The 18,741-nt window shown below is 39.6% G+C and overlaps 2 protein-coding genes across 22 annotated transcripts in view; one reads left to right on the top strand and one right to left on the bottom strand.

The window, feature by feature from the left end:
- SEPTIN11 (septin 11) overlaps positions 1–16,310 on the top strand; it is a 97,909-nt gene extending 81,599 nt beyond the window's left edge. For 6 of the 19 annotated variants that reach the window (XM_009240117.4, XM_063723231.1, XM_063723227.1 and 3 more), the window contains 2 exons: positions 243–430; positions 3,986–8,097. In XM_009240117.4, the coding sequence (XP_009238392.1) occupies positions 243–430; positions 3,986–4,001 (204 nt within the window). In that variant the 3' untranslated portion in view covers positions 4,002–8,097. 19 annotated transcript variants of the gene reach the window in all.
- A 266-nt stretch (positions 16,311–16,576) lies between these two features.
- CCNI (cyclin I) overlaps positions 16,577–18,741 on the bottom strand; it is a 31,753-nt gene continuing 29,588 nt past the window's right edge. For all 3 annotated transcript variants that reach the window (XM_024245798.3, XM_024245797.3, XM_054554099.2), the window contains one exon: positions 16,577–18,089. In XM_024245798.3, coding sequence (XP_024101566.2) covers positions 17,646–18,089 — 444 coding nt within the window. In that variant the 3' untranslated portion in view covers positions 16,577–17,645. The remainder of the gene's footprint in view (positions 18,090–18,741) is intronic.

Genomic DNA, 18,741 nt, shown 5'->3' on the forward strand with positions numbered 1-18,741 from the left:
CACCTGCCACCACGCCTGGCTAATTTTTGTATTTTTAGTAGAGATGGGGTTTCACCATCTTGGCCAGGCTGGTCTTGAACTCCTGACCTCGTGATCCACCCGCCTTGGCCTCCCAAAGTGCTGAGATTACAGGCGTGAGCCACTGTGCCTGGCCATGTTTTGTTTTTTGAACAGATCCAAAGAACTTTACGTCAAAAGGATTTTCATTCCGTTCAACAAGCCTGTTTTCTTTTTCTCTCCAGCTTCACGAGAAGTTTGACCTTCTAAAGCGGACACACCAAGAAGAAAAGAAGAAAGTGGAAGACAAGAAGAAGGAGCTTGAGGAGGAGGTGAACAACTTCCAGAAGAAGAAAGCAGCGGCTCAGTTACTACAGTCCCAGGCCCAGCAATCTGGGGCCCAGCAAACCAAGAAAGACAAGGATAAGAAAAAGTAAGCAGGTGTCACCCCCCTGTATTGGGGACCTCTAACAATTTATTCCTCTTGCATGTCTCTACTTTTCCCATTTACGGACTGGAAACTGGTCCTTTACCAGAAAGATAAAAGCAAGTATTTTCTCTACAGTGCAGGGAAGATGATGAAGGTTTTTAAAATTTTTTAAAAGGTACACAAAGATTAATTTATAAAACTTGACCACATTGACCAAGCAGTCAGGCCTGGAGGAACCTGTTGTCTCCAGTAGCATCTTCCACACCAACACTAGGAGTCTCAAAGAAGACAGGTTGATGTCTCTTCAGCACCCTCTGAAGACAATTCTCATGACTCTTGATAGAGAGCATCCTAAAATCACAATTGTTAAAATTATTTTCCTATTCTGTGTTGTAAGACTTCGTAAGCCAGTCACTGAAAGTCTCATTCCCAAAATGAAACATTTGGAAGAGCTGCTAGTGGCCACTAGTTTCCTCTAAATTCAATATGATGAATTGTTTTATTGTGAAATGGGATCCAAATGCCTATCCAGTTGACACCTCTGCCAACCTCAAGCCAAACCTAAACCCACTCATAAAAGGTTTTTTTAAATAGGGTCTTAATGTCATGTGCCAAAGGGTCAGATTCTGCTCTTGAGTTGGTCACTTCCTATGATACTCCAGTAGCAGCTGCCTGAAACCAGTGGGAGATTTAGGCCTGCCTTGACATTCTCCTGTGATTTGAAGCTCTCCTTTGAATCATTGTAAAGCCTAGTTTTATGTCAATAGCTATCAGTTTTGACAGGAAGCACGATGGTAAGAATACCACTAAGGAAAACCTTTGTGGTGTCTCAATGACAAATATGCAGATGCTGCCCTCCTTTGTCTAATGTACGGTGCTTTAGGGCAGCTATTTAATATAAAGCAACTCAGAACTTGTTTCAGGAAGTCTTGCTCTTTTGCCTTACATGCCAAGGTTCTAGGGAAAAAGCTGACCATAAGTAAACAAAAACATTGATGCTCAAGCACATAAAGAATTACATTCTTTAAACATGGAGTACATAGGATCAAGTCTCTGCACAATAATTGAGATGTGTTATAGGGAAAAGTGAGCACAGTGCTATTGTCCACTTAGTCTTCGTGAATGTGCAGTAGGCTCACCCCTAAGGAATCTCATGTTGCCTGCAGTAAAAATAAAAATGGACTGCTACAATGACATACTGAGAGAGTTTTAAATCCTGCTTTACAAACTTTGACATTCTGAGCTCTGAGACAGCAGAAAATGTATCACCAGAGCAAGGGAGGAGGCAAATGTTCTGAACAATAATAGAAGTGGTTGTGATTTTATTTGGAGTTGGCACAGATCCAAGTGACCAAAGGAGTTCAAGGCCCAGAATTTAGTTATGCTGGATTAATTCTGAGAGTAACAACCACATAGATTATAATCTAAGAAAACCCTTTGTAGCTATGCGTGTCGGGAGAGCATCTAACACTAATGGTGATGTTCCCCATGCAGAGACTCAGAGATTACAGTGACTCTTCCAGTGAAGACAGATGAAAGCCATTTGGCATTGTACCTTTGTTAATCCAAACTAAACTAACCAAGGATATGGGGTGTGTGTGTGTGTGTGTGTGTGTGTGTGTGTGTGTGTGTGTACACATACATCTATAGGTATGAATGAGACAAAAACTGCTGACTTATAGCTTAGGAAACACAAAGTCAAGTTTTTCTTTTCACCCTGAAGCACTCAGTGCATAAAGGTTCAAGTTTTAAAGCTAAGAATGTTTCTAAAAGACCAGCAGTGTTAAAAGAGTATTTCGTGTATGCTAGACGTGCCTTTAAGCAATAAAAATTCCAAGAGTTGATCATTATTGTGCCTCCATTTTAGAAAAGTTTATTTAGTAACAAACTTCCCAGTGTAGGGAGGTTTTTCCTTGCCCTTTTGAACATGTTAGGTTATTTCCTTCGTATCCTGGGGCCTTACCAATGTGTAATGCTTTCAAAGTTTCTATGAAGCCTGTGTGGATTCTATTTTAGCTTATTTATATATTCTCATTTATTTTGAAGGATATTATACTTAATTTGGTTCAGAGTAGTCACCAGGTTTTGCACCTGACAATGGCACATATTTTTTGTATAACTTTTTCTAGGTCCTTACCCTTTTCCACACTTTACATTTGTACAGTGAAAGCAACTGCCATTGGAGGCCTGAAGTGTCCAAGTAAGAAAAAAGAAAAAAATCACACCTGTTACTGCCAGTGGCAGTGGAGTGTTTTGGTTAGAGGGACTGCAGAAAGACAGTGGCCAGGCTAGACAGAGCAGCACTTTGAAAAAAGCTGGGAAGATGCCTCCTAGCATAGCTGGAGCAGATGTGGGAGTTGCCATTCAGGAACTGACTTTGTTATAGGTAGAAAATGAAAAGGCAGATGCTTACTTATTTACCTGCTATGCTTCCACCTCCAAGCCTAACTTAGTTTTTCTAATAGTTTTAAATTCTCTTTTTTCTATTCTAATGACACGCTCCTTTTTTAATGTAGGTAAGGCTTTATACTTCTCCTTGACCTGTAGTGGCATGAGAGTGTATAACATTTCCTAAGATGACAGGCAAAGTAGAACTAACCCTGGCACTGCCATTAGCTGGACCCCACCTTCTGCCATCTCTGGCCACCAAGTCACTTTCCTTGTTTGCGGCTATACCACAGTGGTGGGACTGCCCAGGGGTAAGTTGGTCAGTGGACAGTGTTCCTCTTTTCTGAAAACTGTCTGCACAATTGCCAGCAGGCATTTGCTGGTTAAGATGCATCTATCCCAAAAGACAGTTTTAAAATTCATCATTTTAAAACCATACTTGACATCTAATAACTACAGTTTACCCAACCATCCACTCATCTTTTAAAAAAAAATTGTTTTGATTCTTGCTAAGGAATAAGGTTGCATGTTTTGCACTTGCCTAAAATTAGACATGTGGACCGTGGGTTTGGCATTGCTTTGTACCTAAAAGAAGGGGGGAAAGCTCCTGGCATTGCTGTAGCTGTAACCATTACAGTGATCATCCTTTTTTTCCCCTACCCAACTAGATTAATAGCATGTCCTCCATTCACTATGTAATTTCAATCCCTAAACTGCTTTAGACCTTTTCTTCAAGTCAATTGTACAAAGGCATTTATTGTATATTTATTCTCTGACTCCTTCAGCAGCTCAGAAGTGGAAAATGAAGCTCCTATTCAGTACTAATGGGACACCCAAACCTAATAGATAATGGTTTTGTGTTATCTGAGAAAACAAAAGTCAAACAGTAAATCCTCCCACTAGACATGCAGTGGTTTCAAGAAGTCACTTGTGAATTCTAAATTACATACAAATGGAAACTAACCGTATGTCTTTAATTCAGTATTAAATTTTGCTTTTGCTTGTCATGTAGAGTAGCCTTCTCAAATTTTTGGTTTTAATTTCTGTCAATTCCATAATCATTGCATGAGCATTCACCATCACTGAATGCTGGTGCTGTCGCTCCTAATTTTCCTTTCTTTTTAATTTATTATTATTTCTAACTTTTTTGTTTTGTTTTTTAACTTGCAGTGCAAGCTTCACATAAAGCCTGGCAAGCCAAGGATGTTCCCGCATTCACCTGCTTTTGCAGTAATATCGTATCTCTGCCATGTGTGTTCTTTAGTTTTATTTTATTTTATTTTTTTACCCTTCCTCAAACACCAGTAACTATTATTAACTCGTTTTGCTGAATGTTGTTGGGTGGTAGAAAATGATAGAACAAGCAAATAACCGCAAATGCTCTGTGCAGCTGGACTCTGTTTCTGGAAAGTAAATGATTTGCTTTTTATGCCTGTTCTGAATGGCAGCACGAAGCAGGCCTGTTACTTGTATGTCGCTTTGGACAGAGGAAAGGGGGGTAAAATGCTACCTGTACGTCTGACATGAAAACTTCTCACCGCCTCAGCAGCTGAACTAAAAACCTGAATAGCCATGACAAGAGTTTGCATTTTCTTGATGATTCATCTCCATGAGTGCACAATCCCTGAACTCACTGTCTTTTCTCCACACTTGTCCCAAGCCAAGGTAGATTTGTACGTAGACAGACTGCTGAGCAAGCATTATATTTTATTTTTATACTTGCATGACATTTTCATTTTAATCAATAACATTATTTGGCCTGAGCTTGTGGGTCTGTTCAGACTGTCTCCTCTCATGGTTTGAAACTGTATCTGAATGCCTGCCTTCAATCCTGGCCAAGTTGGAGTAGACTGGTATGAGAAAACTATGATTATGTTCACATTTACTGGTGCATCCTTGATCTTCTCACAGATAGAGGTCTTAAAGGTTGGATCATATAACATTGCTTAGCAGAAGAATCTTCTACTAAGGATGATGGGCTTTCTACAGCCTGCTTACCACTAACAGTAAGGAATCTTTCACAAACACACCTCAGTTTGTTCCCAGTGGGCTTAAAGGGAGCACCTAATGACTGATTCCAGGATACTTGTACTTCTAATAAAATTTTTCACGAATCATGAGAAAATTTCCACAGATACTTCCCTTAGAAAATTTGCTATAAACTCTGTATCATTGGTAGCACAAATTTGAGGGAGGCCTTGTCAATTTTAAGATGGAAATAGGAAGGACCACAACATGACCCGTAAGTCAAGAAGGTAGACATTTCATATCCAGCTTCCTTGCTTAGTCTCCTTTCAGTATTTGGCAATAAAAGAAAGAAGAAATAGAACAGCTGAAGTCTCAAATCATTGTCTGGAATTTTCCTCACCTTGGCTAGCTCCACCGGCTCTTTGTCTAAGGCCCTTGCCTCATCAGGGATTAGAACTGGCCCATATTGCCAGAACCTGTACTAAATGCCTAATTTGTATGGAAGAGTGCATATTTAATCTCTTTTCTATACTGCTCCTTTCTGATGCTTATCCTTTCATCTGTGTGGTTGTTTTTTTCCCTCTACTAACAGGATCCTCCCAGCTTTCTCTATGCATGTAGAAAGGACAACATTTCTCATGAACCCACTGCCCCTCTGCATTTTCCTCACGGTTAGAGATTAAGTAAATAGGATAGAATATGCTTCATCTCCCCTGACACACACTTTCTTTTTTGAATGAACAAGTCTCTATTTTGATTTCAGCAAAGATTTTTTCTCCTTCTCTTTGTCCTCAACCATACTTAGAGGAAAGAAGGAATGGTCTTCCATGAACTGATATGCTTAACTAAGCAAAGTAAGGAAATTAGTTTCGTGGAAGCCTAAACAAAGCTGGAATAGAAACTACACACTAGACACAGCAGCAGTCATAGTCTTCACAGGTTTAGGAGCTACTGGACCAACATTCTTGTTTTTGCTTTTGTTTTTTTAAATAATTCTAGTCTGGAGCTAACTGGAGCAGCCAAATAGTAGCTGGCATGTTGATTCAAACCATGGGCTGAATTTGCTCATAGGCTGTGCATCAGACAAAAGCTTGAATATTTGTGTTGTATGCTTGTTCCAACCACCGCTTGTGTGAGCATTTTTGTGGCTTGTACAGAAAGTACACTTTTAAATTGTCTCTTGCATCACTAAAATTTTTTTAAAATGAGCATAACAACGAAAGGCATCCAGCTGACTTTTTGATTCCAAGATTATTGATTGGATTGACTTTTTTGCATTAAATTTTTCCCAGCAAAATAAATCATATGGCGAGTCAGGGAATAAAAAGTCGAAAGAAACAAATAGAAGCTTTTTTTTTTTTTAATGTATTGCTTCTGAACTTTTTTCTGCCACTGCTCCCCAGCCCTGTTTAGTTTGTTATTGCTGCTCTTCTTTTTTCTTTCTGTATCTATGCCTTTTTTCACAGTAGTCCTTGGCTCTGCACGGAATAAATGATACCCTCAAATCTAATTGGATGTGCTTTCGCCTTTGCATGTAAGTACGGTAGTAAGAAACCTTTGAGATCTTTCTGACTTTTCAAAATTAGAGAAAGCAAATGGGATGGATGGATTTTTTTTTTTTTCTTTTCAAGGGGGGCAGGAACGTAATGGTTTGAGTAGCCTTTGTTTAACAAAAAAACAACTAAATATATTTAAAAGGCCACATTTATATTTTTTTCACAAGAACCACATAATAAATTCCACTTCTTGACCTGAATTTGGAAATCCGAAATTACTAATCCAGGCCAGGTGTGGTGGCTCATACCTGTAATCCCAGCACTTTGAGAGGCTGAGGTGGGCAGATCACTTGAGGCCTGGAGTTCAAGACCAGCTTGGCAAACACGGTGAAACCCCGTCTCTACAAAAAATACAAAAATTAGCCAGGCGTGGTGGCACATGCCTGTAGTCCCAGCTATTTGGGAGGCTAAGGCAGTAGAATTGCTTGAACTTGGGAGATGGAAGTTGCAGTGAGCCAAGATTGCGCCACTGCACTCCAACCTGGGTGATGGAGTGAGACTCTCCAAAAAAAAAAAAAAAAAGAAATTATTAATCCCTGCCTGTGCTCTACCTAGCCTCATGGGCATCATTGGATAGCTCAGAGGGCCCTTGATTCTGGCAAGGCAAATAAAGCCAGAATGAGAAATTACCATCTTCTACTAGAGAAAACCAAGAGAAAAATTTTTATGCTAGGATGCCTTTATGACCACTTAATTTTTTAATCTTAGTTTAATGGTCTCTCCCTGGTGCTAACTGCTGACAGTGGCCACCTCTTTTTTGGGGGTTGAGGGACCTACATAACTAGCTGGCCTTCCCCCATATCTTTTGTTCAAACATAATGACCATCTTTTTGCTTCTTCTTTAGATCTCCATAACACATGTACTGTAGAATGTGATGGAAAAGCATTGATGAGAATTTATTGGCAGTTCAGACTGTGTTTTCCCAACTTAAGCTCTTTATTAATTGGTTAAGGCTTTCTCCAAAAAGGGCATTTCAACAATGGGAATTATTTAATGTAACAGTGGGCACAGATTACTTATCTTCCTTCTCTGCTTTGTGACTCACCAGCAGTAACACACACAATCCACATCTTGTGCACCTCAAATGAACAGACTTGGTTTCCTTGCTTTCTTGACATTTCCATGACCGTTTCACATACAAACTGTTGGGTGAGGTTTTTCAGCTATTACCGACCCACGTCCTGCTGTCTCTGTGTGGTCCTACAAAAACTGTCCATTCCCACCCCTTTGCTTTGCCATTTGCAAGTGTCTGGAATTGTCAGGTCTCAGCTTTGAAAAGTCCTGGTTCCACTGACAGGACACATTCTTTAGTGGGAATTAAGACCTACAAAGTCTAGTTTGTATGTAGGTATGAAGGGAATTTTTTAAATAAATTGAAAAGCTGTGAACAGCATTAGAACTTTGTCTATTTCTTAATTTTAAAATATGCTGATATGCCTTAAACTGTAGTTGTAGATCCTTGTCATTCTGCTGTTTGAAAATAACCAATGTGTTTTCTAAAACTGTCGTGTAATCTACTTTCATTGTTAATGCAGAATTGTCATATATGTAAGCTGCATGTTAGACATTTGTCTTTTTTAAAGTAATTGTATTGATGTGAAGCATATCATTTTTTCAAATATGAAAGTAATCACTTAGCAACATGCTTGGTAATTTGGCATCTGTTAAGGTAGGAGAGTGGTGAACAGGTAATCTATGCATATATCACTAGTGCCAAGACATAAAGTGGGGGAAAATATATTTTTACCCAAACATTATTTGTGTGCCCTTTTTTGTGAGTTCTTTTTAGTCACTGCTTGGTTTGCATATGTACACGTGCTTACTGGATAAAAGAAATAGGGATAAGAGTCTCATGCTTTCCTGCCTCGTGTGGTAGACTTCAAATGGCTGCCGTCTGGGTTACACCAGTTTCTCAAAGATACGTGCCATGTGGTGTCCTGTACTTCACATATCATGTTATCACCCTTTTTCCCCCATGCCTGTCCCTGTCCACCCTGCCAATTCATGTGCCTTGGTGCCCAGCTGAGGCATCGTCTTCTTCACTGGCCTCCTATTCCCTGCTGCTGCTCACCCTCCCGTCGAGCTTGAGGAAGTCACCCCGTTAACTGACACACTGCTGTTCTTTCACAGCTTGTTGTAGAGAAGCTCCTTTTTTTTCTTAAGCCATTAATCAAATTTGAATCTGAACCTTTCTTTTTTCTCTTCTGTAGCTTCTTCTTTATGTAACCATCCTGTTGACAAGCCCTACTCTCTCCTAATGGACATAGAGCATTAGAAGAGCAGGAGCTGTCTGTTCACACGTGTTGGGGAAGAGTTACCTCATTTCCACCATCGCCTCCTGTTCTTTTAAAGTCTGGGTCAAATATTGCACTGCTGTTTGTATTTGTCAATGTCTGCCCATAGTGGATACTGAAGTGACTTACCACTACCAAAAAATAGTCATATTCAATAATATTAATTAAAAAGGAAAAAGGAAATTGAGTGAAACAGAAAATGTGAGCCAAGACCCAAGGTCTTGTGCTGGGATCCCCTTGCTTAGAACTGTCATGTTCTTGAAGCTGCTGATCCAAGAACTGATGGACTGAAGACAGCGTGTACCCTAACCTGAGGGGGCCACCACACCCAGGGCCAACAAACTTGATCTCATGGTAACTCCTCTCCTTTCTGTCCCATGAGCCACAATCTGAACAGCCTGATCAGGATCCTCAACCGTCAGGTCATAAGATCCGAGCAACATTTTCCTTCCTTTTGTTAGTCTTATGGGTTGTTTTGGTGTTTGGGGTTTTTTAAAAAAAAAAAAAAAAAAAAAAAAAAAAAAAAAATTTGATATTGCATGAACAGAGATGGCTGCAATTTTTTTTCTTTGGAGTGTTCTATTGATACAATGTTTTTATTTTTCAGCTGACCATCTGCCTCTTGAGAGAGAGAGAAGTGGGCATCCTTCCTTTAAATTCAGGAACCACTGTTGTTTTATTTGACTTTTTCTGTTACTTGCATCCCTTATATAAGTTGTTTTGGATTTGGGATTATGTTTTGGGGGAGAAAAATTCCAGTTAGTTCTGTTTTTTGTATTGGTTATTCAGCTTACTTTTGGTATCAAAATTATGCCAGTTTTAAGCTCACTTGAGTGAAGTTTAAGTCACAAGATTCTGTTTAATATGCTTTCCTCGTTTTGGAAATAACCAAAAACTTCCCTTTTTTGTTACGGGATTTTGACCTACAAATCCTAATCATGTTTAAAATGTGCCGGTGTTGGGTAGATGACTTTTCTGCCTCTGGGGTTCAGTTTATATTTAAAGATACCTTAAAATAACTTACTGGCCCATCCCTGCCTTTTTATTTGTTGTGAAGCTCTGTACCTTGTGTCCACAGTTTTTTACCAGGACCCATATGTTTTGGACCATGGGAAATGAACCCTAAACAAGTACATATCTCTTCTCCCAGATAACAGCATCATTAACAATGGTTCTGATTCACACTGTCTTCTCAGAGTTACCTAGGTGGATTTCTCTACAATATCTGCAAAACAACCTGCTGAGAATCAAAGCATTCAGACTTGATCACTTAAAATAACATCCATATCCAAACACATACTTCTGCCAGTTGAGTGAGCCTGTGATTTCTAATGCTGACCTGTTTGTGATGAGTCAGATTCAGGGCTAGATTACTTTAGTTAGCAGTCACTTCTTGGGGGCAGTTTTCATAGTGAAGGGACAATTTTCAAATCATATGTATTATAAAGCATGGACATATATTTCGTTATCTTTCAATTTCATTACTTGTTTGTAGATAGGCTTATTTCCATCTTTACTTTTCAGCTCCATAGTAGGTAGATCATAAAAATACTGTTGGTGGCATGAGTTGCATTTAATTAAGATCCTCAGGAGTGTTCCCCTCTGAATAAGAATGGTAACATATGGTTCCTTTAGACAGTGAAATGAAGCAGCAGCAGTCCCTGCCTCTTGAATCACTTGATTCCTGGAAAGACATTATTTAGAGCAATTGGATGAACAAATTGGCAAGCAGCTTTCCTTTACTTAGAAAGAAACTAAGTAAATGTAAGTAAAGTCAGATACGTGTGAGCCATTAAATGATCAAAATGTCAGCATCAAAAGCCATCCCCTTCATTCTACACTATAATCTGTAAGGACAGAAATCTGCTAGTAATGTGACCAGTGGAGTGGGAAAGGAATAGCGGCTCCTTACCAGCTGATGCCAGAGCATGACATCAGTTTTGCAAGTTAAACATGTAGTTCCTGTTGTGTGAGACTACTGTCATCACTACATATAAGTGACTTTATTCTTAAACTCCCTATTTTGATATTTTAACTTTATTCTATCATTTTAAAAACAAATTCTGCATCAGATTGTAAATATTTTTTGAGCAGTATTTAAAAATCAAATTAGGCGTATTTAAGTAAGAAATGTGTGTCTGTTGTTGCTATTTCCTTTTTTGTTTTTCTGTTTTAGCTCCCAGAGTAGAGGAAGTTAATATTAACCATCTTAATGGGAGGAGTTAGGGAACAGAGGGTATTATCAGTAGGTTAGCCTCAGTCCAGTTACCTAGGGGAACCTGATCATGTACACCTCTGGCCAACCAAGTGCCTTGCCATCTCAATTCCCCTAAGATAGATTGCCATTGATTTGGCATTTTACAATAGGCAGTTCTTTTTCTCTAGTGTTGATAAAACTGGTAGATTTTCTCCTGGCTGACCAAGTAGGGGATGTGAAACCATCTTGGGTATAATTACTAGCAATAAAAATTACTGGCTTGTCTCAAACAAGATTGTGGAAAAGCAAAGCAGGGAGAAGTGAGCCATCTAAACCTATTTCCATTGGTAATAGGCTTTTTGTTCTTCATCAATCTTAAACAAATATTAGTTCTTTTCAGATACAGACTCTGCCTTAATACAAGCATAGTCTAGATGGTCTCCTTGAGATTAGCCCAGCACACGTGTAAAGGAGAGATCCAGCTTTCTCAATTGTTATGCACTGAGCTGGACAGATAGAAACAGGTCCTCACCCCCAATAATTGACCGAACTTCTTTTCCCGTCAACAGTGCTTATCAAGTTCCTTCTTATTTGGTTATTTATTTGTTTATTTATTTATTTTTGGCCTGCTATTGGCCCAGATTATGGGTAAACAGGTCTGGTATCAAACAAATACGTGGCTGAGTGCGATGGCTCACACCTGTAATCCCAGCATTTGGGAGGCTGAGGCTGGTGGATTGTTTGATGTCAGGAGTTTGAAAACAGCCTGACCAACATGGTAAAACCCTGTGTCTACTAAAAATACAAAAATTAGCTAGGCATGGTGGCGTGTGCCTGTAATTCCAGCTACTCAGGAGACAGGCAGGAGAATCGCGTGAACACAGGATGCGGAGGTTGCAGTAAGGCAAGACCGCCCCAGTGCACTCCAGCCTGGGCGACAAAGCACAACTCCGTCTCAAAAAAAATAATAAAAAACACAAAAGACTATTAAAGTTTTTTTAAGCCACCTTTAAAACCTTTTGTTTCACAACTGACTTATCTTCCCACCTGGAGACTGACAGTGATGGCAGTGTGGCTCACTTCAGAGTTCCTAGTGCTTGAATTTTTAAGACCATGGTATCTAGTTTTTGCGAAGGATGCCATCTGTCTTTCAGGTCAATCTCCAGCAAGCAACTGGCATACCCAGGGCTGGTGAAGGGATTGCTTGTATTAATTTTGTTTTTCTTTGGTGGAATCTCACTCTGTTGTTTAGGCTGAAGTACAGTGGCATAATCACAGCTCACTGCAGCCTTGACTTCCTTGGTTCAAGCAATCCTCCCACCTCAGCCTCCTGAGTAAGTAGGACTATAGACATCAGCAACTATGCCTGGCTAATTTTTTTATTTTTTGTAGGGATGGGGTCTCATGTTGCCCAAGCTGGTCTCAAACTCCCGGCCGCAAGCATTCCTCCTACCTCAGCTGCCCGCAATACTGAGATTATAGGCATGAGCTACTGTGCCCAGGTTGCATGTGCTAATTTGAGAAGACTAATTGGGAGCCTAGGTGTCTACTCATCTCCCTTTCCTACCTTGCTATTCCTGATTAACAGCTATATATAAATGAGACCTATTGGTTGTCAGTGGAACATCACGTGAGGTACAAAAGATTTCACATCTGCCTCAAATCAGTTACTTGTAGGGATGTGAGATGAACAGCCTTTCAGTCCATTGTGGAAAGTTTCTTCCAAAGTTATGGCACCTAGACCAGGGGAGGCAAAGGCTATTATAACAAGATATTTTTGGTCCCTGTCTCACAAAAGAACAAATAAATGTGTGTGTTTGAGGGTGGGGAACGGGGAGCAGAATAACATTCTATAAAGAGCTGGGCTTGGACAGGTGCATTGGCTCAACATCTGTAATCCCAGCACTTTGGAAGGCAGAAGTGGAAGGATCACTTGAGGCCTGGAGTTTGAAACCAGCCTAGGAAACATAGTGAGACCCTATCTTTAAAAAAATTTTTAAAGTTAGCCAGGCATGGTGGTGTGTGCCTGTAATCCTAGCTACTCAGGAGGCTGAGGTGAGAGGATTGCTTGAGCCCAGGAGTTCAAGGCTGCAGTGAGCTAGGATCGTGCCACTACACTCTACCCTGAGCAACAGACCTAGACCCTGTCTCTTATATAAACAAAAGAGCTGGGCTTAACTGTGAACAATGTGTTTAGAACTCTGGAGAGTTGCAGTTCTAGCTTTCCTTGTCTTTTTTTCTTATTCACTCATCCATCTTCCCCCAACCCCTCCTTCCCTCTTTCCAAATACTTTATTTTGTATACTGCACCAGGCCTACATTAGGTACTGGGGATTTAGCCATGCACTATGAATTGAACTTGTATAACTCATATAAGCACAGCAACGTTAAGAGTGAAAGAAAAGGCAAGCCTTTTCTATGCTAAATCGTTTGCTGAAGATAGATCATATCCTGAAAAGCAAAAAGGATTCTGCTACCCACCAGTCACTTTGTAGTGGCTGCTTGCCTAAAGTTGGCCTTCATTCTGGAGTGTCCTATTGCCTAACAAAATAAGCTATTTCCAAGAAATGAGAGACCAGTTCACTAGGCCTAGGGCTATTCAAACTGCTTTTCTACTACCTTACTGTTGTGTAACACAATAAGGTCAACAGTTTTGGCATTTGATCTGCTATGAAGGCTATACTTCTAGAGTTAAGAGAAAGGCAGAGGTTCTCATTTCATCCTTAACTCGAGGCTCTTAGGAACTAAAAAAGTGAGCTCTTCTCAAATTTCTCCATCTGATAAGACATTCTTGGTTATCTTATTACGCCTTTTAAAGTAAAACTGGCACAAGGGAGAGTTATGTCTGACATTGGTCTTACATACGAGTACATCATAAAAGCCACTAAATATGGTGAGGGAAAACTTGCTATTTCTTGATGCAAGCTGTGCTAAGTAAGTGTGCTCTTCATCTTTTCTCTCCTAATGATTGGCCAAATCCAATTCATACTGAAAGCAGCAAGGTTTTGGGACTTGGCTATATTCAAGCCTTCCCAATTGTATTTCTAGGCTACTTTGCAGAACCACACAACTCACTAATTGGGATTTGTAAGACTGGTTCTGGTTTTTCTTGGTCTGAAACGTGGTATCCAGTCAGCATCTGCCCCTTAACCCTGGCTGATCTTGCCAAAGTTCTCTCAGTCTCTCACACACACAGGTCTCCTGTACCTTGAGTAATATGAACTTCTAACTAAGCCAACACAGTTGGCTCAGCAACCAGATGAGTGTTCAACTGCTCACTAACATACAGTAAACTCAATTTCTCCCAGAAATTTAAAAAGATGCTGTATTTTTCTAAAAGCACCATCTAGTGGCCAAAGCTTATAGCATTATTTGGTAACGGGTATAGGAGACATTCTCAACATAAAGACTGAAAGAATTTTCGAGGCTTTAGAAGTAACATTTACATGTTAGACAAAACTTCATGATGTCAAATAGAAAGGGTAAACGTTTGAGATGAGTTAGAAGTTGAACCCTGTTAAACTGGGGATGCATTCTGCCAGGTTGTTTGTGAGAACCTGTGACATAGTATCTTCGCTTTCCAGCTGAAAATGTGCAAACTACTTTAGATAAAGATAAGCTCCTCATCATGTTGGCTGTGCATCAGTAGCTTAACCACATTTTCTCAAGTGAAAAGCCACCATGCTGCTTTGGGCACTAATGCTCAAGCATAACTTGCTTCAGGAAATCTAGGAGTAAATTTAATAGCTTGAAAATTCAGGTTTGTAAAGAGTACAGAGGACACACACACAAGTGGCTGGGTCTAACAACACAGGAGAAAATACATAGTATTTCTTGGGGGGCACAAACACCAGTGTCTTAATTCTCTCAACAAGAACATAGGTTCAGATTCTCATCAACTTGGCTGAGTGAAGAGCTGCATTCTACCTTCCTTCACAGCCAAAGGCGACGTCAGGAACATTTATGACAAACTGGTCATATTTGACCTTTTACTGACATTTGGGAGCACTCTGCATTCCCAGCTTTCCCTTCTCCCTCCAAACTAATACATCGTCTGTCTGTAGAGAAAACTTCTAGTTTGCTATATAACTAACTTTATATTCATCTCGTAGAGAATGAAGTAAAATATTTAGCTTCTAGTCTGATCTTCAAGGGCTAGAACATGTTCTTTAGGTTTGTTTTTTTGTTTTTTTTTGGTTGAATGGAGGATTAGAGAATAACTACCATCCCCATCAGGTATATTCCCTTGCCTTTCCAGAGGCTTCACGGAGTGACAGGTTTTTTAACCACCAGGAGGCACAAAACAATTATGTGCAGAATGCTTAAGTTTCTGGATCTTGAGTTTGTGATGTGATGCCAAAGTTTAACACAAGTAACTTGGGATAGGCTGAAAATAGTTTCAGGTAAAAAGGGAACTAATTGAACAACAGGAACTTTCTTATTTTTTGATAGTCTTCCTCTGTTGCCCAGGCTGGAGTGCAATGGCACAATCTCGGCTCACCGCCTCCTGGGTTCAAGCGATTCTTCTGCCTCAACCTCCCGAGTAGCTGGGATTACACACCTGGTTAATTTTTGTATTTTTTAGTAGAGATGGGGTTTCAGCATGTTGGTCAGGCTGGTCTTGAACTCCTGACCTCGTGATCCGCCTGCCTCAACCTTCCAAAGTGCTGGGATTACATACGTGAGCCACCGCACCCGACCGGAACATTAATGAAAAGTTCTACACTGTTCAAGAATACTAGGCTCTTTCTGTCACAAGCCACAGTTCTCTAAGGGCCCACAGTAAGTCGTGAGGAAGTGGGCTCAGGCCTCTGAAACGGTGGCCAAGGTTAAACTGCTTTTGAGGGCCAGGTGTCCAAAGTACTATCACTGAACTGAACGATGGGTTAAATAAGCTCTGACGCATGAAGGCTAGCAACCCACTATCCCACTCGATTCAGCGTCCCGTGAGAATGCTGTGTTCCAAACTAACTTACCAGCAATTTGTAAATGTTGAAAACCTTAAGACCAAAAAGTGAAAATCCTATTGTCCTCTTAACATTCTGCTCAATTTGCAGCTACTGGACTACAAATGAAATACTGACTCTAAACTCAGTTTTATCCCTAGCTTTCTACATAACACAACTATGTCCTCATCTGTTAAATAGGAGGAAGTTTCATAGTATCTGTGTCATTTTGCAGATACTGTGAACATATGCAGTTGTCAACTTCTTAGAGCTCCCACAATTCAGATGAAGTAAACAGACGAAGATCAGGATAGGACATTTTTGAAATGTCTGTGAAGCCAGTCCTTTGCTGTCTTCCCTCCCACTCCCTGTACTGACATGTGAGTAAATGCTTCCCATTTAACTGGATTTTAAGGTCATAAAACAGGTAGTCAACCCTACCACAAGAATTTTTTACAAATCAGATGATGACCTGAAAATACTCGTTCTGCTAAATCTGAACATTAAAAAATGGCTAAAAATGACATTTTAAAGATATGGGTCTGAGCCTACTCTCACAAGCAGTCACATTAAGATGTAAATTTACTATTTGGAGGATTCACAGTGCACCAGTGAAAAAATACCACGAAAGAAAAATTCTTATGTCTAAAACCTATATCCCTCAATCACATTCAGATCCTCTTATTTTCAGTAAGTGTATTCTTGGTCTTTCTATTGTTTTCTCTAGTTGAAATAACAGTGCCTAGCCAATCAGGAACCTGTACCTCTTCACAACCAGAAAAAAGTCACAAAACAAAAGTTAAGGACAACTTTTTATTGCTACCAGAGGCTTTTATCATCAGTACACAGTTCTGACTGCAATACCTTTTTCAGACTGCAAAGGGAGCTCAGGATCCAGAAGTCATTAAAAGAAACATAGGCTGGGGAGGCAGGGGGAGTAAGTTCTATTAGAAAATCCTAATAGCTTAACAAAACTAGGGTACTAAATTCAGTTATAACATGTTACAGACTCAAATCATAGAGCTGCCCCAACATCTAGACAGTCTCTCCTACTGATTATAAATGAGTGAAAACTATCAGTTAGAAAAATCTAATTTGTTACATACATGTTTCTTTGGTGAGCACCTGGATATATTTATCACAAATTCTTTTATACAAATGTCAAAAATGCTTTCAATAAATCTAAGTGTCCTAATTACATGCCACTTTTAAGCATCACTTTAAGGTAAACAAAAATGAAAACCATAATTTTAAATTAAAATTTGAAATGAGACACAAAAATCAACCTGGTAATATGAGAACTTTTTCTATTGCTGTCTCTGATTAATATGGGACAATTCCAAAGTACCCTTTTCAGACTAATTGGAACTTGAGTCATGGCTGTCACATTGAAATAATTTGTTCATTCAACTGCAGTTAAAATCAATATAGATCAACATGCATAAAGTTCAGTAACTATTAAATGGAGAAGCAAGCAAAAGCAACAGGAAAATTAAATCAGGATGCTGAGGGGGAAGAGGATTGCTGGCCATGAATTTTAACTGAATTTTTGACGGGGCAAGCTACGTTACATTATGGCAGAAAAAAAGTGCAACTGACATACTACAAACAGATTTTTTAAGTTTAAACAAAGTTTGGATCTTTTGGATTTTTTTTTTTTTTTTTTTTTTTTTTTGGTCTTTATGTGCTTAAATAACGCTGCATTATAATTAGCCACACAAATAATGAGAGTTTTATTTTTTTTTTCTGGCTCACTCCAAATCAGCCTGTTAAGGTATATTTCCTTCTACAGCCTTTCCTGATTTTGCATGTTCTCATTCCCAAAGTAGTCTACCTTAGTTTACACTCAAAGGTAGCACTTGTTAAAACTACATGACAGAAACAGGCTGCAAAGGTGGACAAGGGGAAGTATGTCCCTCTTGTCTTGATAAATCAGTGCCACACACAGAACCCACATTTTCTGAGACATTATCTTCATTATAGAGCCGTTTGATTCCATCATAGAAGTCATCCACTTCCATTTCCTCTACTTTGCGTTTAGTAGAGGTCTGCTTGCACCCACTGGCAGCTGGGAGATGATGGTAAAAGGCTGCTGTACCTCTGACTGGCACTTCTGGCTTGCTGTTGTCCTTGGAGAAGTCTGGGCCTGGGACAGAGGAGGGATGTAATCTGAACACTCCTTTGTCACAGGTCACCAGGGTGTGCTTGAGGGGACGGTAGACATAAACGGAATTTAGAGGCAGGGAAGACTGCAGAGTAGAAAGGTGATGTGCCACAAGCTCCCGACAATGGATCAACTGGGAGCTATCCATCTGGGCCAGGAAAAAAAAACAAACACACAGTTGATCATTAACATAGGCTGCTCTGTTATCTCTGGTGGCCATTTTTCCTCCCTGTGCTTTCCATCCCCGCTGAGTCTTTTCTCTCCCCACATCTTCTACCTCCAACTCATCTATTTATCCAGCTACCCATCCATCATCATCATCTTAGAAATTAGGTCCAAATCTGTATTTCTAATATAATTATCTTTGGAACTTGAGTTTTGTATTTGCAGTGTATGCTGAACGTTTATATGAGAACAGAAACTACTTCTTTGTATCCAACGTCTGCTTTTTTTTTTTTTTTTTTCTCAGTCTATTCCCCCTGTCTAGAAGGCCCTTCATCCTACTCTCTTGGCCTCTTGTAATTTTTTTCAGTGGAGTCCAAAGTACTCATAAACACATTCATTAAGAATGTAAGAAGCCAAAGGATAAAAAAAAATCTTTTTTTAATCAGGGATGAGAACGGAAGCTAAGAATTTTAAAATAGTAAATGAAAAATTTAGAAATATGTATTTTGTAGAAAATAGTAGACTTAGCACTAAGATGAAATGTTTTTGGTAAAGTTTTTAATTTGGGAGTTTTGCTGATTCCTTCTTACCCTTCAGGACAATTCACAGATTATCAATCCTTTCTGGAGTTACCC

Source organism: Pongo abelii, chromosome 3 (genome assembly GCF_028885655.2).
Source record: "Pongo abelii isolate AG06213 chromosome 3, NHGRI_mPonAbe1-v2.0_pri, whole genome shotgun sequence".
In the NCBI taxonomy this organism is placed as follows: Eukaryota; Metazoa; Chordata; class Mammalia; order Primates; family Hominidae; genus Pongo; species Pongo abelii.